The 26,918-nt window shown below is 36.9% G+C and overlaps 1 protein-coding gene across 2 annotated transcripts in view; it reads left to right on the plus strand.

Moving 5' to 3' along the window:
* The first annotated feature begins 2,453 nt into the window (after nucleotides 1-2,453).
* The window catches only part of DSP (desmoplakin), a 52,809-nt gene continuing 28,344 nt past the window's right edge, over nucleotides 2,454-26,918 (plus strand). For both annotated transcript variants that reach the window (XM_072603766.1, XM_072603767.1), the window contains exons 1-4: nucleotides 2,454-3,175; nucleotides 18,504-18,609; nucleotides 21,491-21,639; nucleotides 22,991-23,165. In XM_072603766.1, coding sequence (XP_072459867.1) covers nucleotides 2,946-3,175; nucleotides 18,504-18,609; nucleotides 21,491-21,639; nucleotides 22,991-23,165 — 660 coding nt within the window. In that variant the 5' untranslated portion in view covers nucleotides 2,454-2,945. The remainder of the gene's footprint in view (nucleotides 3,176-18,503; nucleotides 18,610-21,490; nucleotides 21,640-22,990; nucleotides 23,166-26,918) is intronic.

The following is a 26,918-nucleotide window of genomic DNA, read 5'->3' on the forward strand; positions in this document are numbered from 1 at the left end:
TTGTCAATACTGGTTCACCTGCAGAGATATCCTGCACCTGTCAGTTGTTCAGTATTTTTCCTTTATTGCTTCAACACAATTCTTCTCTTTTCTGAAAACTTCCTTCTAAATCTTGTCCTGAGAATCAGGAAGCAGTGGATGGAAGATGCACAGGCAAATTTTGGTTTGAATCATGTAAAGAAAAGCTTTCTAACAACTAGTTAGAAGGTACCTCAGGAGGCAATGGCTCCAAATGAAGGTCTAGCAGATCACTTTTTTGTTGTTGTCATTCAGTATTTCAGTTGTGTCCAACCCTTCATGACCCCATTTGGGGTTTTCTCAGCAGAGATTGTGGAGTGGTTTGCCATTTCCTTCTCCAGCTCATGTGACAGATGAAGAAACTGAGGCAAACATGGTTAAGTGACTTGCCCAACATCACATAGCTAGTAAGTGTCTGAGGTCAGATTAGAATTTAAGAATGAAGAATCTTCCTGACTCCAGTCACAGCACTCTATCTACTTCAACCCCTAACTGCCCAGATCACTAGAGATCTACAAATGAAGAAAGGCTAATCACTTATTAGGGATGCAATAGGAGGGATTGTTGTTCAGGTATGGGTTGGATTAGTCAACTCCTAAGGTTCATTCCAATTCTAACAGCTTGTGATCCTGCATTTACCATTACCTACCCAAGACTTTCCTTCTAGGATGTATTCAGTAAGGGTTGTCCTGAGTGTGCAAAGTCTATCACTGATACAGACATTCAAATGGCATTTTAATAGATACATCACTGCATATATATCTTCTGGAACTTATTGGAGGAAAGGGACTCACATTGTTGGGGGTTTTTTTTTCCCTTTCAAAGAAGTCCACAAAGGGACATTATTACCAGAAGAAATAACAAATACCCATCATATCTATTTTCTTCTTGAAATCTAGATATTAACTAATATTACTTGGGAGAGAGAGAACATTACTATAGGAATTATTAAATCTAGGGCTTATTACTACATGCTTAGGATGTTTTTACAACATATTAAATACAATGAAACTACAAAACCAGAAGTTGCTTGTAGCTTGGACGGTTAGAATATTCTCTACGGAAGGAAAGAAGGCAGTCCAGAATAAAGTAAGGATTACTAGTCTGGGCTTGACTATCACCAACTAGCAGAGTGGCCCTGGGCAAATCATTCAGTTTCTTTGTGTTTCAATTTCTTACTCTATAAGTATAAGATGAAACTAACATTGTTAAGATCACAGATTACAGAACTTTAAAAATGGAAGGAACTTTACACCAACTAGTGCAACACTTTCAAAGAAGCAGAGGAAGAAACAGATGCTTTCTTACTCTAAAATTTTGAGAATCTAACACTATTGCTAATCGAAGGAATATTTCTGCAGATCACTATGATCACACACCATTAAGAAAAAAAGGCCTGAGAAATAGGTAGTTTTGAATGGAAAGGTATTGGTTGCAATAAAGATGCCATACATAACCTTTTTCAAAACTTGAAGATGGTTTTAAAATAATTCCTCTCTAAAATCGATGCCTTTTTCCATTCCCCAAATTAAGTGCACTAGGTCTCTCTTGAAATCAAAGTTGCGAGTATTTTGTATTTGCATGTCTATCTTATATCCATCCAATAGCATATAAGTTCGGACAACTTCGGTTTTTATCTTTCTGTCCCCAGCTTCCAGTCCGGTGGCTAGCACATAAGTGCTTAGGAAATGTAGAATTAAATTCAACATTGTTTATGCTCAATAGATAACTTTCTTGAAGGATAAAAATCGTATTGCACCGTGTTCTTTGTGCACTTTATTGATAAAAAAAAGTGTCTTCTCAAAGGAAGCTAATTATTGTCAAAACTTGATTGACTTCTCCAGTGATTAGAGTCCATCTTTCTAAAATAATCAAGGAAAAATAGACACATTAAGGCAGCTACCAGGATAATTCGAAAAGACGATCTTCTTCTTTCCTCCCTCCATTTTAGAAATACTTCTTGAATGGGCGCCTCCCGTTTTGGAAAGCCTTAGATAAATCTCTAAAGCTGGGATATTCCATGTCTTGTGCTGGCGGGAGAAGAGAAGCTCCAGAAGGAGCTGTGTCTTCCCCGCCCCTTCCTCTCTCCTACCTTCCCCACCCCTCCAGCAAAGAGCTTTCTTGCTTTAGGATTTTCTGCTTCAGCCCTACCTCCAAGAATCAGCAGCTGAAAGGGCGGAGCTACTTGGGCAGGGCTCAGGTGCTGAGAGGAACGGAAAGAACGAAGCCAGGTCAGCCTTGCAGGCTGGGCGGGTCTGGGAGAAACGGTGGGAAGGGACCTGTACTGTCTGAGCGTCCGTGAGACCGCCAGGAGCAAGGGGAGGAGCTGGAAGAAGACCCGGCCAGAGTTCTGGGCTGGTAGGTGGGGGAGGCGCGGCTCGCTGGTCCTCCACGCCTGGGTGTGTTCATTTAAAAAAAAAAAAAAGACCGACGTAGAAGAAAAGGAAATCAGGCAGGTGTGGCTTCGCCTTTCCTGTGCCAGCAGGGAGGAGACTAGCCCTCCACCACCGACCAACACCAACACCCAGCGCGCACCCAGCTTCTCTGCTGCGGCACCCACCCGAGAGCAACAACTTTTCCTCCTCTCTGGAAGCCAGCCGTCGTCACCACCACCGCTGGGCACTGCACCTTTCCCAAGCTCTACTCCTACCCCAGCCCGGCCCCCCGGTGGGGTTTTCTTTTTGTTCTCCTTTTACTTTCCCTTCCCCACTTCGACCCCCGCGGTGTACCCAACACTGCCCCCCGAGCGGCGGAGAGGAGAAAAAGCCAGAATCAGCAGAGCTGCTGTCCGCTCCTGCTGGGGTCTTGGGGAACTTTTGGTCTTTTTATTTTTTTTTTAACTTTTTAAGCTCCTTTGGTTTCTTTCTCGTCCGCACAATTTTCGCTTATGTCTCGGTCCTAAGTCACTCTACTGATTTTTGACCAAGATGAGTTGCAACGGAGGATCCCATCCGCGGATCAACACCCTGGGTCGAATGACCCGGGCTGAGTCCGGCCCTGACCTACGCTGTGAGATGACCTACGGAGGAGGTGGCTTCGGTGGTGGAGGCGGTGGCGGTGGCGGTGGCGGCGTCTGCGGCGGGGGCGGGGGATCCAATAACAAGATGTTTTACATGCGGAGGTGTACCGTGAACGAGCAGAACTCCGACGGCTATTGGTGGGTACCAGCTCTGGGCTTTTCCGGAGCTCGCTTGGTACTGGGAAGGAGGGTTTCTATGGGGTTAAACACCTGTTCGAAGAGGGGACAGCGCATTTAACCTTTCCCCAGCCAGAGAACAGGTTAGTAGGGGGCAACTGCCATTATACTTCCAAAGAGCTTTGATTTCATGGGTACTCTCTCCAGAGACAGAGATTTCGATCTTTTCTATATCTTAAGAGACGGATTTAAATTAAGTCCTAATTTTTTTTAAAAAAACAGATTCCCCCTCCATACTTAAAAAAAAAAAAAAAAGAAATTAAAGGAATGCCGAAAGAAGTAAAGCAGGGGTAACTTTTTTGTAGGAATCCAAGGAGTTTTCTGTAAACTGCTAGGGTGACTGATGGGAATAGTGTGGGAGGCGAATGTAGCATTTCACCTACAAAATTAGGAGATTGGTTTAGTTGGGACTCCCCCGCCTTTGCTCACAGTGGGTGTTTAAAATTAAGAGACCAGCTCCCTGCTCATCTACCCCACCTACCCGAGAGAGGGGCACGATCTGGGAATCTGTCTTATTGTGGTTTAGAGGAGGAAGTTGGGGGAGGCGGGGGAGAGGCTGTCATTCACCCAATCCGCCCCCTTGCTGAATTACTTAATGTCTATTGTAGAGGGAGAGAGGGAGGAACTTGGTGGGAAAGACATAATTTTGCCTCTGGGTTGTGTTTGGAAACAAACTCGTCTTTCACTTTTGTCTGTTTCAGTAGTACCTAGCACGGAACCTGGCACTTAGTAGGCGCTTATTAAATGGTTGTTGCTTGGTTTCTTTGTTAGGGGAGGTGGGTACTGGTGTTAAAATTACATCGTCCTCCCGCAAAATAAGCAGATATTTTAAAAATTACACAAGGAAAAGAGATTTCCTGATCCCCCACTCCCCACCCCTTCAGCTCTGGTGTTTGGACTTGGGGAACGGTAACTGGTCGCTAAGCTGCCATATGCCTGGTCCCAGTATAGTTCAAACTTCATTTTATTATTCACACGGAAAGCCCACCGAAGCCCCCCAGAGCTCATTAGGCAGGGGTCTCCCCTCCTACTTTCCTGCAGAACCAGTGTAGGAGACGTAGATACTGCCGAGTCTTCTTGTCTATCTGCTAGGAATCCCTCGGTGTCATTCCCATCCTCTCCCTTATTCTTAGCCCCGGGGCTTGGCCAGACATCGTTTCCCCCTCAACCCCCAGAATGGATCAGGCGCTACTCTCATCCCTTCCCCTGCCAGAAGAAGAAATTTAACCCCTTCACAGGTTCGGAGGGATTTTCCAGTGTTCAAATTAAGAGGGACTCGAAATTGTAAGGGACTTTCAGGAAAATTGAGGAACCCCTGAAGTCATCTGGACCTCTCCCTGCTTGGCCAAAGCCCCCAAATACTGCAGAGCTTCGCTCTCGGAGCCTAGCTGCCCGGTGACAATCGAAGCCCCAGACATCCCGGAAGGCGGTGACTGTATTCTGTTCTGTAATTCTAATGAACCATAAGGAAAGGGGGACGTGCTTTAAATTGGTGAACAGGGTGCTTTCTATTTGGTGCCACAGATCCTGAATTATCAAAGGAAGGTTTCCAGGGCAGTAAAGGCTCCCCAGCCAGTGTGGAGAGAGTTATCGAGAGATGGTTGTAAAAGACGGTGGATGGGCGCTGGCCCTTTCTACCCACCCGCAGCGTTGTCGTTAATTCCTGGAATGGTGTCCGGTGACTCTGAGAGGGCTACTTCCAGAGCTGCAAAGAGACGAACAAGTCAGATTTTTGTTGGGAAAGAGCTCAGCAATTGTGATTTTCGTGATCGGATTTCTCATGTGTTTCTTGGAATGCGGAGCTTAGAGTATATTCAGTATTCTGTTAGTTTCTCCAATTATACCAGCTCGAACTATCCCTTTCCCCTTCCATACCTTAGGAAAAGAAGGATCTGGGGTGCTTTGCTCCTTGTAGTTAGCATTGTGGCCTTAGGCTGGGGTGGAGCTGAACCAACCTGAAAACACTCTTAAGATTTCTGGTTTGAAAGTAGCTTTAATATTGCCTGGGATTATTAAAAGTCTTAAACTACTTTCCAGTTGGGTCTAATTTCTTTTCAAAGTAACTTGTTTGTTCTAGATATTTTTGTGGTTGGCCAAAGATGCCAATCATCTTAAAACTATTCTTCTCTGAACAGAATGAACAGGGGATTTTTCAAAGAAAAAGAAGTCAAGCAAAAGAGAAGTGAAGCTGGGATTTTCCTGTAGATATTTTTATGTTGATTATGGAATTTTTAAAAGAAATTTGCCAACTTTAAAAGTCTTGCTCTTACCCCCTCTTCCTCTTTTTTCCTTCATGTTACAAGATACACATTCTTTTTCTCTATGCATGAATTTGCACTCAGTCAAAATGTATAGGAAGGTTTTTGAAAGTCTTTCAATATAGCAGGGCTATTTAGTATTTAGTAAAGTTTTATTTCTTGAAAGAGTGAATGTTTTAATTCGCTCCTCTAGATCTAAAGCCCAGAAAATGCTCCTTTAAAATGAAAAAATAGTCATGTTGATACAATCAATATTTTATCTTAGCTGATTAAAAATATTATAGAAAAGTGTTATTTGTGTTGTAAAATTTTTATAGTGATTGATAGTCATTAGTTACTGAGAAGTTGTGGGAGATAATTCCTATTTTTTAGATGCCTAACAATTTCTTTTGTCCTGTTTTTCCAATCTTAGTCCTGTTTGTGAATTCCTTTAATAATAACAAGATTTACATATACTGCTGGTCGAGAAAATAGACTTAGATAAACAAATAACCTAATTTTCATGCAACATTGTTATTTTACCCATTGGCATTGATTTTTCTTTAAAAAAAATGATACCTGTAATGCAGCTTGGTTTGATGTCACTTGACTCAATGTGCACACAATCACTGGCTTTATTTGACATGCATTAGCATGCTCTCATTCTTTTAGATCATGTAATATAATTTTCTTAGACCTGTTCTAACCTGTATGTGTGAGAGTGCAGTGGTGACAGGATTATCTAGGAGTGGGCAAGTGGAGGATGGAAAAAAACCCCACAAAAGCAGTAATAATGATGACTTTTACTTCTTATGCATAAAATTATATATATGTTAAAAACCATAAAAGTGAATATAGGTATTCACTTTTTTCTAGCAGTGGCAATGGATTGGTGCCAGTTCAGCCATGCATCTGTAAATGATGGCTTGCAAATTCAGGAAAGCTCACTAAGAGAGAGGCTGTGTGTAGTCTTAAGTCTGTGGGAAAATGTAAAGCTCACTCATGTAATGGGAGTGAACCATCTGACCTTAGTGGTACTAGCACTATATTTCCCAGGTAGTATCAATATCAGGCTTAGAAAATCCTTTTGAAAAAAAATTTCCCCCCCAAAACGGTAAGTAGTAACATATTGGAATTACAAGACCTTAATCGAGTTCTGAGTCTTAGCTTTCATAAAGGTAATTTTTCACATACAAACTGTACTCTCTCCTTGGAAGATTGTTGTGAGTTAAATGCTTTGCCAGCCATAAAACAGTGAATAAACATAAGCTGTTGTTTTTTCTTAGGGTTTTTTCTGACTATTCTTTGACATAAAATGTTTCTCTAAAGAAAACTATACATGTATAGTTTTACATGTGTAAACCACTTTAGAAACCAAGAGCTGAATCTGTTAAACAGGGTGCTATTTTAAAACTACAAGCTGTATGGGTGAACTAAATTAGTGACTATCAAAATAATGGGTAGCTTGACAGAATTTAACCTTTTCTCCAATTTGGTTGGTTTAGAAACAACAGAAATACACTTTTTCTTCCATAGTTGGTATAAAATAATTGTATTTTACATTCATTTAGTTTTCTAATGTCTATCAGTTTTTAAAAGAGTATTTTTTTTTGGAGGGGGGAATGAATGGTAAAGTAATTGGGGTTAAATGACTTGCCCAAGGTCACACAGCTAGTAAGTGTCAAGTGTTTGAGACCCTATTTAGAGTCAAGTCCTCCTGAATCCATTCAATATGCCACCCAGCTTGCCCCCTCCCCATTTTTAATGGCAGCATAATTCAGTAACAAATCTTTTCCCATCTTTAGGTTGAGTGGAGGCTATATGAGTTGCATATAACCCTTTCTCTGCACTGCCGTTCAACAGTGCATTGCTATAGTGCTCAGTAAATGTTCATTTAACAAAAATTGGACTATACCTAGAAAATTCAACTTTGAATTCCATTTACATCGCATTGAATATTTTCTTCCATTAAAATAGAATTAACATTGTTTTCATTAATAGAAGTCACAACTATGTACAATGCAATTTTATTATAACAAAAACAAATTAGTAAAGTGAATACCATCCAGGCTAGACTGAAAGCTCAGTCACTCACTTACATCCCTCATTGATGTCTAGATGAATTTGCTCAAAGATGTAAAGCAGAACAATTGAGACATGTGCAGTGTTAATAATTGTTTTGCCCTGTGTAGCTCTTTAATATTTCTTTTAATTCTCATGGTTTCAAAATCCTGAGGTATGCTATTAGCTTGGTATATGCAAGTCATTTCAGCTTATTTAAGAGAACTATAAGCATAGAATCTTGGAATCAGAAGGGATGATAGAGATCATCCAGGTCCAACCTTCTAATTTAAAATAAATAAATAAGAAACTGGAGTCCAGAGTGGTTAAGTGATTTACTAAAGTTTAGTCACATAGCCAGTCAGAGCTAGCTGAATCATAGGATAATAGATCCAGAGCTAGAAGTTACCTTGAAGGTCATCTAGTCCAACTCTCCTCTCATTTTTATAAATGAGGAAACTCAGGTCTTAGAGAGAGTTTAAGTAATTTATTTGTCTAAGTTTACTCAGGTAGTGGCCGAATTAGGATTCCAACTCCGGTTCCTTAACAACAAGTTAGTCACTCTTGTATCACTCTAATTTAGCTTTAGATCTTCAGATAGGCAGTCTCTTAATTGCATAATTAGATGGTTTAAGTAAATAAGTGAAATAGTAAAATCATAAACAGGAGAAACTGAAGAATTCTAGTGCTCTAACTCCTGAAATACAAATACACAAAGACTGCGATTCATCTGTGTGTTCTCCCTCCACTGATGCAGAGAGAAACCCCTCTGTGTTTTCCTAGACAGTTTAATGAGTTGCTGTGGTCAAAACTATGTACCAACCCTTTCATGATGAGTATGTACCAATTAGGTGATTACTGAGCTGAAACTCAAAATATACTTTCAAAAGTCAGACCAGTTGTTGGATTGTTGTTGTTATTTTGAAAATAATGTGTTACCTAACAACAATTTTGGCTCCTGTTTTACCTGTTGTCTTCCTCTGGCTACCTCCTTTATTAAATATTTGAGTTTTTAAAAATGCATTCTATTCATTCAGTTATCTTCTTCAGCAGCCTCCACTTCTCTAGTCTATTTGACAGAAGTGCAATTTGTGTTTAATGTGGTGTTACACAAGCATTCTAAATTATGGGCTAATTCCATGTAATGAGTTCCACCTTTGGCTTTCCTCTCAGTATGGACATATTCTGATTGTTACTCAGATTATTTAAATATCCTGAGAAGAAAAGAAGAAGAAAAAGATTGCTGATGCCTCAGTGCCAAAATGCTGAGTTTTCAGGGTGGGGTTAAGGAGGGACGGGTGTGACTTTGGGATTCCACCTCCCAAAAGTGGTAAGCCAACCAGTCTTTCCAGACTAGGAGGTTCTAGAAGCACTGTCTTCAAGAGACTGAGGTTTGGTTCTAAGCTAGTCACTGCTGCATAGAAACACACCAGCTATCCTTTCCATTTCTCCTTTTCTTCCACTAGCATTTGGGGAGAGGGACCCCCGTGGTCTTAGGGCTCAAAAGCAGCAGTATTGCAGCTAAACTCAGTAAATGACAAGAGTTAGCTCTCAGTAGATGTTTTCTTAAGCATTTTGTAAAATACTTTTATTTAAAACTATTAAAAACTAGAGGTCGTCTTGTGAACAACAATCATCTCACCAAAACAAACATTTCCAGTGCTCAGACTTATTTTATTTGACCACTTCTTTCTTGAGATAGTAAGATATCCATAGTTAATGAACTAAACACCATCTTGTATCTTGTCATAACTTTAGGTCTTCAGGACTGAGAGGTGACTTGGAGTGCTTTATATTTGGACTCCAGTTTTCCTTTTCAGGCTTCTCGATATAGTCTGAGTTCTAGCCAAACGGATCCTTCTGTTCCTCCCAAGTGTGGAACGTATTCCTTTCTTCTAACTCATCGAAACCTTTCTTCCTTCAAAATTTAACTCAAATGTCACCTCCTGAAGCCTGTCTCGAATCCTCAAGTTGCTGGTGCCCCTCCAGAAAATCATTTTGTCTTTCATTTTTTTATGAATGTATTTCTTCCAAACAAGAATGTAATTTTCTTAACAAGCTGAAAGACTTGTTAAAGTTGTATTTTCAAATCTTTGGTTCTTGAGCATAAGATGCTTTTTTTTTCCAATTAATGAGCATTTACATTTTCTCTCTTCTAATATCCCCACACCCATGAAAAATAAAAGGAAAACAGAACTATTGTAATGAATATACAGTAAGACAAAACAAATGGCCACATTGGCCACATCCAGAAATGTGTCTCATACTGAATATTTAGTCCATCACCTTTCTGTCAGGAATTGAGTAGAATTCTCCATCCTTGGTCCTGTGGAATCATGACTCATCATTTTGTTCATCAGGATTCTTAAGTCCTATGTAAAGTCTTTCTAATGATTTACTTGGCACTTAAGTATAATGTCTTACATGTACTCAGTAAACATTTGTTGGATGAATTAATGAATAACATCTGAAAAAAAATCAGCTTATTTATAATTGTGTAGGAAGGACTATTGAAAATATGTCTGAAAGAAATTTAAGTTTATACAGCAGAAGAAATGATCAGAAACAGAAACCCCAATTTTAGTTGTGCTGGAGTTAATAGGTTCTAGCAAATAATTATAGATTACCTATAAAATAAAAGAAAGAAAACTCGGTTTTGAGAGTTTTCCCTTTTCTTGTTCTTGAAGCCTTGTGCAGACCCTGACACTGAATCGATCATTTTAATTAAATTATCTGAGTCAATTTGGTGTCTTGGAAACATTCTTGAGAGCACCTTAGCAAAAGCCCTAATAGAAAGCTGATCTCAGATCTAGGAAGACCTGGGATCCTGTTTCGGTTCTGACACAATGACTGTGTGACCCCGGGCAAGTCATTTTAACTTTTTTAGTTTTGTAAGCAGATCTCTGAGGCTATAAATGGCTGAGAAGATATATAGACCTGAATTGGTATGGGGAGTTTCCTCATCTGAGAGTTCCCTGCACAACTGATATCACAGGACCCGTTCCTACCACTAGGTATTCTTAGAAACTCCCAAAACTCCCAAATGACAGACATTTACTTGCCTTGTGTTTTCATTTAGGATGACCTTAAAATCATATATTAGGATGAAACTAAAAAAAAGCAAAACAAAATCTAACCAAATGAAAGCTTCAGCAGCTTGCCAAGTGTAAGCATATCGTTATAATGCTGTCATGATCAACCCTCTCCATCTACTACCTGCTGCCCCTAAACCAAGATAACTCATGAAAAAGTTCCTAGCCATCACCAAATTGAGATTTTATCCCTAGTAGAGGGATACATTTTTGGAGCCTTTGATTTTTTTAAATGTTAGAACTTTGGAAAAAGAATCAGATGAAGAAAGTACTTGTTAAAATTGCTTTGACATTTATAATTCATTTAACCAATGTGCTTTATTGGTTCTGTTTTTCAAGGAAGTGCTTTTGTATTATATCATCATGATTACCATTATCAACAAATATCGGGATGATATAAAGAGACATGAGACCAGATCCTTTTATTTATGGGGTTGACAATATAATCTGAGGCATAAAACATGTAGATGAAAGAGAAGTAATTGGACCAGACCAGACATTAACAATACACCTACTTAACAGAGGAAAAAAAAATCCATTTTTATGCTTAATTACTATCTAAATTGTTGTATGTTCCTTTTTAAAACAACGATGTCTCCTTGGTACCCCAAGTAGCTTTCTAAGACTTGTTATATAGCAAAATTGAGAATCTGTAGTAGTGGAGGGAATTTCCATATCAGGACCAAAGAATTTTAGCTGATGTTTTTCTACAAGCCTGTATTATTTATCGCTTAAAATAGCAAACTCATGCTTGGATCAAGGATTAAGGGTCTGCTAGCCAGACACCATGCTAAGCACTCTGCAGATGTTATCTTGTTTCATCCTCACAACAGTCATAGGAGGTAGGTGCTATTTTTATCCCAATTGTGCAATTGAGGAAACTGAGGCAGACAGGTTAAATGACTTGCCCAAGGTCATACAGCTATTAAATGGCTGCCATCAAATTTGAACTCAGGTTTTTCTAACTCCCAAGCCGGTGCTCTATCCTGTCACTTAATTGCCCTATCAGCTTAGATGGGGTTATTTTTTTAAAATAACTTAATAAGTAGTTATTATTAAAATAAAAATAAAATAAATGGTTAATTTAAAAATAGGATTTAAAGCTACAAGAAACCTTCCACATGCATACACCAAGTTCAACTTCCTCACTTTACAGATGCGGAAACTGAGAGGTTAAATTACCTGTACAACATCACAGGAAGAAAGTAGAAGTGCTAGGTTTTGGACTCCAAATCAGGAGTCCATTCTTTTCACTATACTCCATTTTAGTTGCCAATATGTGAGTCTTATTTTTTCATTTTAAAGGAGTAAAATCAGAAAGGAAAAGCTTCTGAAGCGTTAAAATTCACATGCTGTTCATTTTGGATTTGATTCCAGGGCAAGTTTTCCTTTTAGTAATTAGAAAAGGTGCAATCATGGAGCCTTGTTTAAACAAGTTTAAAGTGAACTTTTTTTTTTTTTAACACATATAGGCTGCTTGAGGTATGAATCATTTGCTTTTGTGCACCTGAGGATAAAATAGAATTCCATTTTTTCTTTCTTTTTTTAAAAACTATTTTTCCCATTTACATGTCAAGACAATTTTTAGCATTCATTTTTACAAGATTTTGAGTTCCAAAATTTTTTCCCTCCCTTCCTCCACTCTCCTCTCCTGAAAATGGTAGGCAATTTGTTATAGCTTATACATGTGCTATCATGTAAAACATATTTCTATATTAGTCATAGTTGTGAAAGAACAGATCGAAAGGAAAAATAGCACAAAAAAATAAAGTTAAAAAATATGCTTCAATCTGCATTCAGAGTCCATCAGTTCTTTATCTGAATGTGGATAGCTTTTTCCTTCATGGATCCTTTGTCCTTGACTTAAATCAGTGTGTTGCTGATTGAGTTGAGTCATTCATAGTTAGTCATCATACAATGTTGCTAATATTATGTTCTATGTTTTCCTGGTTTTGCTCATTTCACTTTGCATCAGTTAGTACAAGTCTTTCCAGGTTTTTTTCTGAAATCTCCGTGTTCTTTGTATTCCATTACATTTATATACTACAATAATATTCCATCATATTCATATACTACAGCTTGTTCAGCCACTCCCCAATGAAGGGCATCTACTCAGCTTCCAGTATTTTGCCACCACAGAAAGGGCTACTACAAATATTTTTGCACATGTGTATCCTTTTCCCTTCCTTATGTAGAATTCAATTTTTTAAAAGAACATTTTTTCCAAAATGGAAAAAAGTTATTTTCTTTAGGGTGGTTATTTAATGTAATTTCTTTTGTTTTTTTAAGAGAAATTAACATCTTCTTGTTTTCTCTTCTCAAATTAATGAATTACTTTTCTTTTGATTGTGATCCTATGATCTAATGTGCAGCTTATTTCAAAGTGCAAAACAGAATAATGAATTTTAAAATTTTCTCCAATAAAACAGCTTGAAGATTTTATTTCATTACCTTCATAGGGCTTTTAATCCATATTCACTTTAACATTGTACAAAATTAAGTTTTAACACCTACTTATATACATACATAACAGAAAAATAAAAAAAAATTCGAAAGGTATTAGCACATTTGTGTGCTGCATAATTCTATTTCTGGAAATCTTTAGCCATGAATAAGCCATCAAATAGAATTTTTTCACATCCACAAGAAGTAACAACAGAATCTTTAGACATAGCTCTTAAGATTATTGGGTACACATTCCAATTTTGGGGGTAGATATTCTGTTTTACAGAGGAAGAGGAAGCATTGACTGAATTTTTAATAGAAGAGGAAGGGATTTTAAAGATTATTTAGTCTAACCTCTTTTTTCTACAGATGAGGAGGTTTGGGCCTAAGGGGAGGTGAAGTGATTTGCAGACTGGGCACTGAAACCCAAGTGTCCTAATTCTATAGAGATCATGCTATTTTCTATAGTGTTGATCTATGTGAATGCTAAAAATTCTCACGTATAAGGGCTTGTTGATTCTAACAAGCAATGCATTTGAATGTGAAATGCATAATGGGTTGATTGTTTTCTCCATCATTTGAAACTTTTGGTGCCCTTTATCAAAATCCCTCTTCCTCATTCCTAATTTTTAATGTAATAGGATCACATCACAATTCATCTGGTTGCCTTCCTGACCTTGGGTTTGTGTTACCTTTCCTCTATACCATTCTTGGTATGCAACCCAAACCGTGCTGGTATCCTTCAAGACAAATAAGTAATGCAGCTGCATCTTCATTTTTGCAATAGAACCATTACTGAAAAGGTAATTGTAAATGTAATTGGAATTTTTGTAAATCCGATCTTGTCTTTTTTCGGACTTAGCATTACATTTTCAGCAAGTCCTCTTAGGTCTTCTAACAGTTTAGGTTGCTTTCTCCTCCCTGTCTCCATCTTCTACCCTTAATCCCTTAAATCCAGACAATTAATAATGTGCCCAAACTAAAGAAAACACAAACCCTTAAGTTTGCTGAAGCAGGGTTAAGGTTACTCATTATTTAAACCAGATGTTCTTAATCTGTTTTGTGTCATAAATACTTGTCAGTCTCATGAAACCTCTGAGCCCCTTCTGAGAATAATGTTTTTAAATGCATAAAATAAAATATGTAGGATTATAAAGGAAACCAATTATTTCAAAATACAGTTGTCTATATATGTTTGTATAATATTACACACACGTGTATATATATGCATATACATAAAAATATATAAAGTTCACAGATGTCAGATTAAAAACTTTTGCTCTAAAAAACCTTTTTTCAACTCTGAATAATAAATAATGGTTTTTATATAAATTTATGTGTTCATAGGGGGATACGGGTGGAGAACGTTGTGTTTGGAGTAGGGTGGGGGAAGCTGTGTAGCTGTATAGAGACACAAACAAGTCTTTTGGTACTTATAAGCAATTTTTAAAAATATCGGAAGAGTTACACTAATTCTAAAAACAAGAGAATTGTTTTGTGCATAGTAGGTACACAATTTATATTTCGGAGTAGGGAATAAGCATTTTTCTACTCTCCTTAATCAGTTTTATTGTCCTAACAGTATGTTTCCTGATAACATGAGTTACTGGCCCCCTCTCTTTTTTTTTCTAGCAAAAGGAAGTATTATTTAAATTTATAATTTTTTTGCTGGTGCATACGCACATCATTATTAGGCAGCTTAGGTGGCTCTGAGGATAAAGCACTGGGCCTGGAGTCAGGAAGTCCTGAGTTCAAATTTGGCCTCAAATATTTACTAGCTGTGTGACTCTGGTCAAGTCACTTAACTTCTGTTTGCCTTAGTCCTCTGGCAAACAAAATGGCAAACAAATTCATTGTCTTTTCCAAGAAAACCCCTGTGTGATCCATGAAGTCACAAAGAGGCAGACGGGACTGAACATCATTATATGTAGTGGTATACTTTTCATGATTCTTTCTGAGCACTTTAAGGATTGAGAGATACAAAATTTCCTCTCTAGGGACAAGGAATTTTTGGGAATTTAGGCATAAAAGTTGATAGAACTGTTTTTGTTTTCGATTTTATTAAAGCCTTATTAGTAAATTAGAATAATATTAAACTCTTAGCTGATTATGGTACTTTGACAGAACTGATACAGTGCATTTAATATTTATATCAAGTTTTATAAAGAGGGCTAGTCCACAACAACAAAGTAAAAAAAAAAAAAACTGAAACAAGAATCTACTAACAGGTAAAGCAAGACTTTCTTATGCCCCCTAATCCTTAAATAGTTACCTGAAAGAAAACATCAGCCAGTAGCATTGTAATCGTTTTGAGTCCCTTTCTCTTTCTTTAATGATAATTACCTGTAGAAATTGGATAATTTGAGACTTTTTCTCCTGGTAAAATAAATCAAAGAACATTAGGACACAGAAATCTTAAAGGCCATTTTGTCCAATCCCTTTTTTTTACAAATGGAAAAACAGAGGCCTGTTTCTTTTTTATTTTTTCATTTCTTTTTCCTTTTTTTCCTCATAGAAGGGGGTGGGATTGTGACAGAGGATAAGGAAAAAGGTAGCAGAAGAAGAGGGAGAAGGTCCTTGAGACATCTTAAAGAAAAAAGGACACAGAAGAAAGGCCAGAAAGAAGCACAAACAGAACAGGTTGGAAGGCTACAAGCTGAATTTATCCCATACTTACAAAGAAAAGCAAGTTGTACATAATAGAGATCTGTAGTTTCATGTGTATTCTTTTTTGTTGTTGTTGTTCTACTATGTTAATAGAAATGCCCATTGTATTTGGGTGTGTGTTGTTTCGTAATAAAATTTAAAAAGAAAAAAGATAACAGAGGCCCAGAGTGAAGCTGGTTGGAAATGTTCCCAGGTTGTTAGTGGTGGAGCCAACATGAAAAGCCAGATGTCTTCTCCCCTACTTCAGTGCTCTGTCCACTGTCCTATCTGAGTGGAGAAAACTTTTAGCTGTTGCATTCTGGTGCACTACCAGTATTTGCACCCAAGTGAGGTGGTCCTGTCATATTTCTCTCAGGAGATTTTCTTAATAGTAAAGTGTTTTTGATCTGCTAAGAGATCCTGACTTTTCCAGTCTATGAAAACTCCCTTTTGTTCCCAGCATGATACAGTGGACAGTACTATGGGCTGGAGTTAGAGGATGGATTGAAGCTCTTTGAGAGGAGGAGCTGTTTCTTTTCTTTCCTTTTTTTTTTTTTTTTTTGCCTTTGTGTCCTTAGTGACTAGTCAGAGTCAGACACAGGGCAGATGCCTAATAAATGCTTGTTGATCAGTCAAAGCTATCTTACTTGGATGAGTCATTTAGCCTCTCGGAAGCCTTATCTGTAAAGTGAGGAATTATACCTCAGAGGTTCCTTTCAGCCATGATTGATTATATGGTTAGAAATAGCACCTCTGGTAAAATTCATTAAAAAATAATAAGGAAAAGAATTTAGAAAGAAAGAGATTTCTAAAGGTACTCCTAAAAGACACCACTATTCCCTTTCCCCAGTTAGTAATTGATCAACAAGCCTTTATTAAACTTCTCCTTTGTGCTAGGCACTGTATTAGGCTTTAGAGTTTCAAATATAAAAAATGAGACAATTCTTGAACTCAAGGGACTCCCATTCTACTGGGAAATATTCTTTGACTTGTGAAATTACATAAATTCCTACCACTCTAAGACAGGCTTCAACAATTTTCTTTATCTCTGTAAGAACTAAAAAGATTTTTACATGAAAGGTCTATTTAATTATAAAGAACAGAAAGCATTGTGATCCAGAAGTCGGTTGGAATTTTGTACAAGTTGAGACAGCAAATGCAGACTTATTAGCTCTGAGCAGCGATAAAAATTTTCCAGGCAGTTTATATAACTAAGAATACAGAAGGATAACTGTAGTGATACAAAAGGATAATATAAAATCCAGTAGGAAAATAGAATGGATGTAATTTTCATTTGAATGTCATGAAACAACATGGCAGATGTCCAGTTTTTTCATGGTTCTTTAGGGTGTTAAGGATAACCATTGTGATTGTGAAAAGTTTTTTTTTCAGAAACTATCAGAAATTGCACTTAGATATAGTACATTTTTAGGGCTAGGAACATTGGATTATAATGGAAATGTTGCTTTTCACATTTTTATAGCTTATGTTTTCTTAAGAAAATTAGTCTAAATTAAAGTTTATTAATTATCTACAGAGAAATAAAATCTGTAAAAGAATGCTGAACTTGGAATTTGGAAAATCTGGGTTCACATTTGATTTCAGTGTGACTGTGGGCAAATCACCTGTGTCCTCTAGGCTTTGGATAAAATAGGGATAGTAATGCCTATCTCAGAGGGTTGTTGTGAAGTTCACATGAGATAATTTATGTAAAATATTTTGCAAATTTTAAAGTGGTATTGAAGTCTCAGCTATCCCTGTCCTTTCTCTTAAATGGCAGTTCACTAACAGAGGTTTCCTTTTGGCTTTAGGGACAACTGATCTTGAGCTCAGTCGGAGCTTGTCTGGTTCTATTGTTTTAGAAATACTGTTGTTCCTAGCTAGAGGATCCAACTATTGGTAGTCTTTTGGAGAGGTAGACTTTCAGGGAGAGGACAAAAACTTGGTGATAAAAAAAATCAGTTCTTTTTCTTTGTATTCCCTATGTGATTTTTGTGGAAAGATTGGCATTGGGAGTGTAGGAGGGGCAGATTATAAAGGAGAGTGAAGAGAAATAGTCATTACTGCTCAGATCGTGTTCATTTATACGCCACTAATAATACAGGATGCTACATTCATCTTGAGCCATTCTTGGGCATGCCTTACATTCTTCTTACATTAAATTGTAGCAGATGCAGCTATTTCATGATGTCTTTTAATAATTTTAAAAGTAAGAATATGATATTAGCCTGTAGTTTTAGTTGTACAGTGGGACAAAGAGGCTTCTTGTGTATAGTGGTATATTTTACTAAAAGATATAGTTGGTAGCATCATTACCAGGTTATAATATCTTTGATCCCAAAGAGTGCCAAATTAGAAATATATGTATGCTTGGTTGGGTATTCTCTTAAAAGAAAGATATTTACCCTATGGTGAGTCTGGAAGAATATTTTATAACTTTTTCTACATTAAGGACAAATTTAATTGGCTAGTGCTTTTCCCTGTGCCCTTCCCCCAATTTTCTTTTTACCATTGGTTTTACTTCTGTCATAGTTGAATGAAAACATTTTCTCACTCAGTCAGATTTTTCTTCAGTTCCCTTTGTCACTAAAGTTGTCATGCTTATTTACCATAACCTAATCTGTTCCTATAGAGGGTTTTATGATGTTGTGGATTCAGTATTGTGATTTACCACTGGAAAAAGTGATATCTAATCTCAAGAAGAGCTATATTATGTGGGAATATGTGTTACATAATTTGTAATAATTTTGTTGCAATTTTTCTTTAATGCTATCATTCCTTTCTGCCCCTTTTTTATTGCTTCATTAGTCAAACTGGCGGCACAATGTCTAGGCACCAGAACCAGAACACAATCCAGGACCTTCTGCAGAACTGTGCTGACTGCTTGATGCGAGCTGAGCTCATCGTTCAACCTGTGAGTTCTCTTTATCTTTACCAAAGCCAGCAGAAGAATTTCTATTACTCTGGTCCATTAGACATTACCTAACTCTATCAGAACCTCCTACTTCAGCAGACTTCTTACAGATGACCTCATAAAGGGAACTGCCCTTTTATGGAACAGACTCGAGTTGAATTTGTATCTTCTTAAGTTTTCATGTTAACTCATTAAACTAAATGTGGACTAGGTCTGATGTATTGCCTGACTAATATTAGACCAGTCTCATTTCACAGAATTTTATATCTGGAAAGGACTTTAAATGAAATATTCATTTAGTTTAGAGACTATTTTGATATTCTGGTTTATTGGTTTCTTTTATTTATTTGAAAAATCCTTCATTCTTACATTATTTCCCATTAATATATTGGCCTCAGTGGAAATAGATTGCTGGAAATCAGAGAGGAAAAAGAGGACATTAATTCACCACATAAAATCCCGATATAAGAAGGAAGCAACCATAAGCTGGTTAACGAAACCATTCTTGTGGGCGAGGAGTTGAGCAAAACAGTGTGAGATTGTTTATTTTTTTTATATCAATCAAAGCTGTTCGCACAGAATTGTATGTTTATAACAAATCCCCAAATATTCTGACCTCTTTTAGGACATTGTAGAAATATCCTATTTTTTCTTTCGTATTTAACATGTTATTCAGGATTAGGCAATGTCTCTGAATTCTCGAATTCCAATTGAGAATGCATCACTTTTTCTGGTTTATGTTAAATCCTAAAAAATACATTTTTAGACATCAATCTGGTCCATTAAGTAGTTAAGTAATTCACAGAACCTTTTATTTTTACTATTTCAGCTTGACTTTTGTTCATAAAAATATTTGGGTTCTTTTGAAGTGCAGCAAACCAATTCCGTTTATGAGTTTTGATTTGTCCTTTGATTAAAGCCTCTGCTTTAATAGTTTGAAATATAATACTATGACATAAAAATTTACCTCCTGAATGTTATCCTTTAGAAGGAGGAAATGTCCTTGGGGTGGTTTAATAATGAACACACAACATAACTTTAAAGATTCTTTACAGCCACCATGACTGTTACTGTTGTACTACTGTGTGTGGTAATAAAAATGGACCTGACATGTCTTTCATGCTTCCCCCCCCAATCTTATTGGAGGAATCATGAATAGTTGTAGTTACTAATATGTTTAAAGTTTAAGTTTGGAATAAAGATGTAAGAGTTCAAAAAAGAGAAGAATTTAGAGTCTGAATTGTATTCTTTCCATGTATCCAGCTATATATACATATAAGTTCATCTTTCTTTAATAATACAAAGGAAGGTCTCCTTGGGTGCCACTAGTGATACTTACTTAGTCTTAAGGGGAAATCAATGACGTGTCCTTTGTGGCTGTTCTCTTTTCCATTTATGGACTTCAAGAATTCATTTTTCTACTCCCTCTACGCCAAATCTATCATTGGCATGTGTCCAAAACATATGAATAAAAACAAGGAAGAGAATAATTCCAAAATAAGATCATTCAAGGCACTGAAATGGCATAACTGTCTGCCCTTTTAACTAAGGACAGAGACAGCTTTTTTGTTTCAAAAGTAAAAAATGGCTGATATAGGTGACATTACATATTTTCTTTTTCTTAGAAAAGCTTGTGAGTATGAAAACATGCTGCATGACTTCTTGATGGAAAGGGGGGAAAGTCATTCAGTGGAAGTAATGGTTAGAGATATCAAAATAGAAATGTACTAAACTGTTTAATTGCCCCCATTTGTTTTATGTATTGATTTTGCATTACATGCATAGTGAACCAAAGCCACTGGGGTTAATGTCAGTAAATGTGGTTTAGTGACATTTGACAAATAAAGTGAAATGGGACGATTTTGTCTCTAAAGAGTCTGTCAGTAATGCCTATTATTTGATGCAATAGAAACAACTTAGGATTTGGGGTCAGTGGCTCTGGATTCAAGTGCTGATGTATCCACTAATTGCCTGTGTAACCTTGAACGAGTGATTCACCTTTTAAGCTTAATTTTCCTTCCTCTTTGAATACTAAAATTGAACTAGTTGAGTTCTAGGATTACTAAATAAAGATAAGTGAATAAATCTTGAGTTGAAGTCAGCATCCATAGTCACAAGGAAGCTTTCATGTTTTCCTCCTCACTCCATTGTATTTCTCATTCAGTATTGTTTGTTGTTTTTTGTTTAGCCATTTTCAGTCATGTCTGACTCTTTGTGACCCCTTTTGGGGTTTTCTTGGCAAAGATACTAGTTTGCTGTTTTCTTCTCAGATCATTTTACAGAGGAAGAAACTGAGGCAAACAAGGTTTAGTGACTTACCTAGAGTAACACGGTTAGTAAGATGAGTCTTCCTGACTTCAGGTCTAGCCCTCTATCCACTTTGCCGCCCAGTGGCCCCATCTCATACAGTGGGGGGTGCTAATGAATGACAGATGAGTCTTTAGCTCATTGACATACGGGGATACTTAGGTTGTAAGTAACTTTTGAAAAGCTAGTGAAGTTTCAAATAATTACCTAATATTGCTGGCTCATAAATTTTCATGGTATAAAATTGAGTTTATTTCTCTTCCTCCTCCCACCTATCAAATTACTAATTTTATTTTCTTTTAAGAATTTGATGCAGTTGGCTGGGGAAAACGTATGGCATTTACCTATACCTATAAAGAACAAATTAAGTAGTACTATCTGCTTAAATTAGCTCATCTTTCTGTTTGGGAAGTTTTTATATTGATTTTATATTATTTTATTCTGTTATGACATTATATAATGTATTATTATATTATTAATTTATATTCATAATATTATATTAACCATAATATATAAATTAATATAATTTAATTTGTATTAATTTTATATTAATTATGTGTATTCTTTCTCTCAGGAGTTGAAATATGGAGATGGTATACAGCTGGGTCGGAGTAGAGAACTGGATGAATATTTTGCTCAGGCCAATGAACAAATGGAAATCACTGACAGCCTAATCAGAGAGATGCGGCAAATGGGCCAACCTTGTGATGCCTATCAGAAAAGGTATTGCAGTTGTTGAGTCTTCAGAAGAATGCCTAGATTCCTTTATTTAAAAAGCCCCCCAAATTCTAGCAAGTTCAGTTAGGTTGCTATTCGTCCCATGGCACATGTTTTCAGTGAAAAGGGATGCTTCCTTTAAGGAAGCTAAAACCTCCAGTATGCAGCTATCCTGGCTGAAAGAAGCATTTGTGTTACGTTTGTCTGCTTTGGGTATCTTTAACATACATCATCTGAAATGCCTCTAAGAAAGAAATACAACGGATCTGTTTTTGGGTGGAGTTGTGAAGCAGCTCTAAAGTAAAACTAAAATGACTTCTCCAAAAGGAGTAAACACTTGATCTCGATTCAGGGTAAATTGTAAAGTCTGGTTTTTAGATTTGGAAAGTAACAATGGCTCACCTTTTTTTTGGTTTAATTTTTAAATAAGAGAGCATATAAACATTTATTCAGAAGAGAGTGGATGCTAGTCACTCTGTACTTGAGTTCTTATTTACATTTGAAAAAATCTTTATTGGTATATTTGTTTTTACATCACTTTCATTTCCAAACATATTTTTCTCTCTTCTGCTATCTAGACAGCCATCCCTGGTAGCAAAGAATTTTTAAAAAGAGAGAAAAGGGGGGAAATATTAGATCTGAAAAACTCATTATTACACTACGAGAACCTGACAGCATCTGTAGTGTCTGGATGGAAGTAAACTTTTTCATCTCTTCCCTGTGGTCAGGCTTGATCGTTGATTAAATGGCATCCAGTTTGATTTTTCCTCCCTCCATGTACATTGTTGCCATCGCATATGTCATTTTCCTGGTTCTGCTTCTTCACTTTACATCAGTTCATATAAGTCTTCCTATACTTTTTTGTATTCCTCATTTATCACTTCCATTACATATGTACTTACCACAATTTGTTGTACATATGTACAACATATGTACTTAGCACAAATGTTCTACCATTTATAGGCATACACTTTGTTTCTCGTTATTTGCTCTTGACTACTTGAGAGTGAAGTTTACAAAATGATATTCTTCTATTTGAAAATAGTCATTCCAGTGATTTATAGACTGACTTTGTGCTTCATGAGAACAAATGACCAAAGAATGAGTTTTGAGATTAAAGAGAGAAAGGTTGTATCAGCTTGGTCAATGACAGCTATGTTTTCCATGATGTTGCTTCATGCTTTAAGTATTTTCTTGAGGGCTAGTTTTGTTTTATTTTGAGCAAGGCTTAGTTCAGATATTCATGATGTGAGCAGGCATATTCAGGCATTACTAGCATGTGCTTTCAGAGTTTTTAGAGGAAGGAGACTCTAGAATACCTTCCTGACCTTCCATAATTGTTTTCTTTTCCTTTCAGATTACTCCAGCTTCAGGAGCAAATGCGAGCTCTTTATAAAGCTATCAGTGTTCCCCGAGTAAGAAAGGCTAGCTCCAGGGGTGGTGGAGGATACACTTGTCAGAGTGGCTCTGGTTGGGACGAATTTACCAAGCGCCTCACCACTGATTGTTTGGGATGGATGAGACAACAAAGGGTAAGATTTTTCTATAGGAACTTATTCATCTGTTCCTTATAAACCACAAAACAGGGACCTTAAATAGTATTCTTTTGGTAAGTGAGATTGAATAGGGTCTGAGACCACATTGTGCATGCGTATATTATAATGAATGCTGAGATCATATAGCAGAGTCAAGATTGCATACTGAAGCAGGGATTTTTGGTGTTTATCTATTATAGTATTCTTCCTTTTATATGCCATTAAAAATAAGCTTAATTTATTTCCATTAAGAAGAATATATTAATCCAGATCTACCCTTTTTTACATAGGTCAGAGTTGTCAGGTTCAATCATAGGAGGTTTTTGTATACACAAAGTCTCAATTTTGTATAGTCCTGTAGAAGGGAACTTGTGTGGCTATTGATGAGGGAGGATAGTAAACTTAAAAATCTGCTCTGGTCTTATCTCTAAGACCTGCTTTCCATTTATTTTTGTTTACTATTAGCTTGGCGCCATCTATAGCAGTTAATGATAACTTTTGCTAGGTAATGTTAAACCCTCTATTAAGACTAGATTTTGTAGCTCAAGAATAAAGGTGGGGAATTGTTTTAAAAACTTAGCTACTTAAATAGACCTAGCATCAGCCTACATTATTGCTGTTATGTATATCATGTATATGTGTATGGAGAATCGGTATATATCTATCTTTTAACATAATATGAGAACACTGATTTCTGTAATTGGTTAAGAAATCACAGTCATTATTTTATTATCATACTTAATGCATACTTAGCTACCACAGCTTATAGGATAGAAAAAAAAAGTCATAGGAGTATGCCCACTGATATCTTAAGGTATTTTTTAAAGAGTCTGCCGTACTTCATTTCTGTGATAAGTTTGGGTTTGTTTTTTAAACAAGTGCAGAGAATTGTTTAGAATATTAACAAATTGGATGAGCTCAGCCTGCGTTAAAACCAGATATTCCAGTTTGGGCTTGTTGGTTCATTACCTTATATTTATGATATGACATTGTCTTTTCATGCAGCCATTAGGTCACTAGAGTAGGAGTAAAGTAAAATAATGAAAATTAAAATATACTCTGACCTAGACCTGGAGTATCTATAAAATATGAGTTTTTAGCCCTCATTAATATTTTGTTATTTTAAATATCCATTTCTTTCACAATTATCAACCAGTTGCCAGGATGGAGGTGTTGGGGATTTTTTTCTTGGAAATCTACTATTCATGAACTGTAATTCTCAGAAATAAGCATATAATTCAGAAAGATAATGGGAAGGGATGGAGATTGAGCGTTTACAAATGTAATTGATCTACATATAGAAAAGAGTTTTGTTATTAATCAGTGGCACGACAGATTTACAAGTGGTAGTGTGGTATAGTGGATAGAAAGATGGCCTCTGAATCATGAAGACCTGAGTTCAAACCCTGCCTCTGACTTTACTGTGTGACCCTAGGCAAGTCACTTAACCTCTCAATGCTTTATACAACTCTCTAAGACATTACTTTTCAGAGAAGGTGTTGACCTTCATGGAGAGAGAACATTAACTCACCTAAAGTAACCTAGCCCAATGAAGTCACAGGTCTAGTCTCTGTCCCTGTCCCGTAACAAATTTAATAGATGTTAACCTGCACTTAGGGCAGCTAGACGGTTCAGTGGATAGAGTACTGGGCCTGGAGTCAGGAAGACTCATTTTCATGAGTTCAAATCTGTCCTCAGACACTCACTAGCTGTATGACCCTCGGCAAGTCACCTAACCCTATTTGCCTCAGTTTCCTCATCCTCATTCAGCTGGAAAAAGAAATAGCAAATCTTTGCCAAGAAAACCCCAGATGGGGGTCACAAAGAGTTGGATTGAACAACAATAACCTACAGCTATTTTAAAATGTTCTGATGTGATTTTCTCTGATGAATATTTTCATGCAGCCAAACCTTTCCCCACTGAATATAAAGGGTTTTTTTTTTAGCATCTACAACATTCATGGCACAGTGCTCCATACTGTGGAGATTACAAAGAAGTAAAAAAGGGAATATACACATGAAAAATTAAATAACTTGGTGTATGATCAGTTATTTGATGAGTGTTATGGCAGCAAGTATTATAGGAATTCAGAGGAGAGAGAGATATATAGTGATAAATAGATGGGGAGGGGGATAATTAAACACTTACCAATATGATTGGTCTTCATCTAGAAGAGAGTTTTGTTACTGGTCAGTGTCATAAATAGAGAAGTAGATATAGAGCGGTAAAGGAGGCCTTCATGGAGATGGATGGCTTTGACCTGGGGCTTGAGGTCCAAGTAGTGCATGAAGAGTCACAGACTGTAGCATCAATTTTAATGTTTTGATTATAGTTTCAGGCCACAGTCCCTGTGAAGTAGGTTAGTTATATTTTTCTTGACCCATAATGGGCAGTATCATGAAAATAACTGAGAAAGTAAGCTTGAAACTTACAGAAATTTTGTTTTCTTTAGTTATGCCTGGCCCAATTCTTTAGCTTTTAGTTAGCGTAGCTCCTACGCAACCTGTCTATTTTAACCTTATAGAAATATCCTTGTAGCAAAAGTCCTCCATTTTATAGTCAGGAGAAACTTGCATTAGCAAATGAACGCCCTTTCCTCTCTTAAAGTGGCTAATGTCACTAGGGTTATCAGTAGACACCTAATGAGCCTATCAGTCTCTGAATAACTATTCAGACTGTTCCCACCTCTAAGGGAAAGTTATCTTATTATTTACTTGGTGGTTTGCCCTTGCATTCTCTCTTACCCTGTACTTCCTTGCCTATCCCTTCCTAAGCACACAGCCTTGTATTCTGCATTTCAATCCCTAGAGACTGTTTCTGTGCCCAGTTTTAAAGATCTCTTTCTCTAACAGCACAGTCCCTGGGAGATCATACCTGGCTTCTTCACCTTTCTAAGGTTTTTGTTTTGTCTCTTCTTATTTGGCATTCCACCGATGGAAGACTCAGATTCCACGTGGCTCCATTAAATTCCCCAAGGTTGGCAATTATTGAGAAGATCAAGCTTGGAATAGTGCATGACCATTCTGGTATATTGCACAGCTAGACTCTTTTGAAGGCTTGCTCTAGCTAATTGAGAAAGGGTCAAAGTTCTTTGTAATGTTTAAAGGTAGGACTCTGAAATGGTTCCACTTTTTGAAAGCTTGCCAGGTCTATTTGAGCACAGGTGTGGCTTAGTACAATCAGTATGGCAGTTGTTTTTGCTAAATCCTGAACACAGCTGTCAGCTGAAAAGGTTTGCATAGGAAATAAATAGTGGTGACTTGACAATTTGCAAATAAGGTATGCAGGCACACACACATATTCATGCATACATTTTATATATGTTTACACATTCTATGTGTGCATACATGCTGGTACATGTACATAATTATACATGTTATTTTATATCATTACATAATACATATTATATACACAGGCAGCTATGCAGGACAGTGGATAGAGTGTTGTCCCTCGAATCAGGAAGACTCATCTTTCTGAGTTAAAATTTGGCTTCAGACACCTAATAGTTGTGTGACCCTGGGCAAGTCACTTAGCCCTGTTTGTCTCAGTTTTTCATCTGTTAAAATGAGTTAGAGAAGAAAAAGGCAAACCACTCTAGTATCTTTACTAATAAAACCCCAAATGGGTCATGAAGAATCAGACATTACTGAAAAATGACTGAACAATACACACACACACACACACACACACACACACACACACACACACACACGGTAGGGGAAGGGATTAGAAAAAATCAACTAAAATCC

This window comes from Notamacropus eugenii, chromosome 4 (genome assembly GCF_028372415.1).
Source record: "Notamacropus eugenii isolate mMacEug1 chromosome 4, mMacEug1.pri_v2, whole genome shotgun sequence".
Lineage (NCBI taxonomy): Eukaryota > Metazoa > Chordata > Mammalia > Diprotodontia > Macropodidae > Notamacropus > Notamacropus eugenii.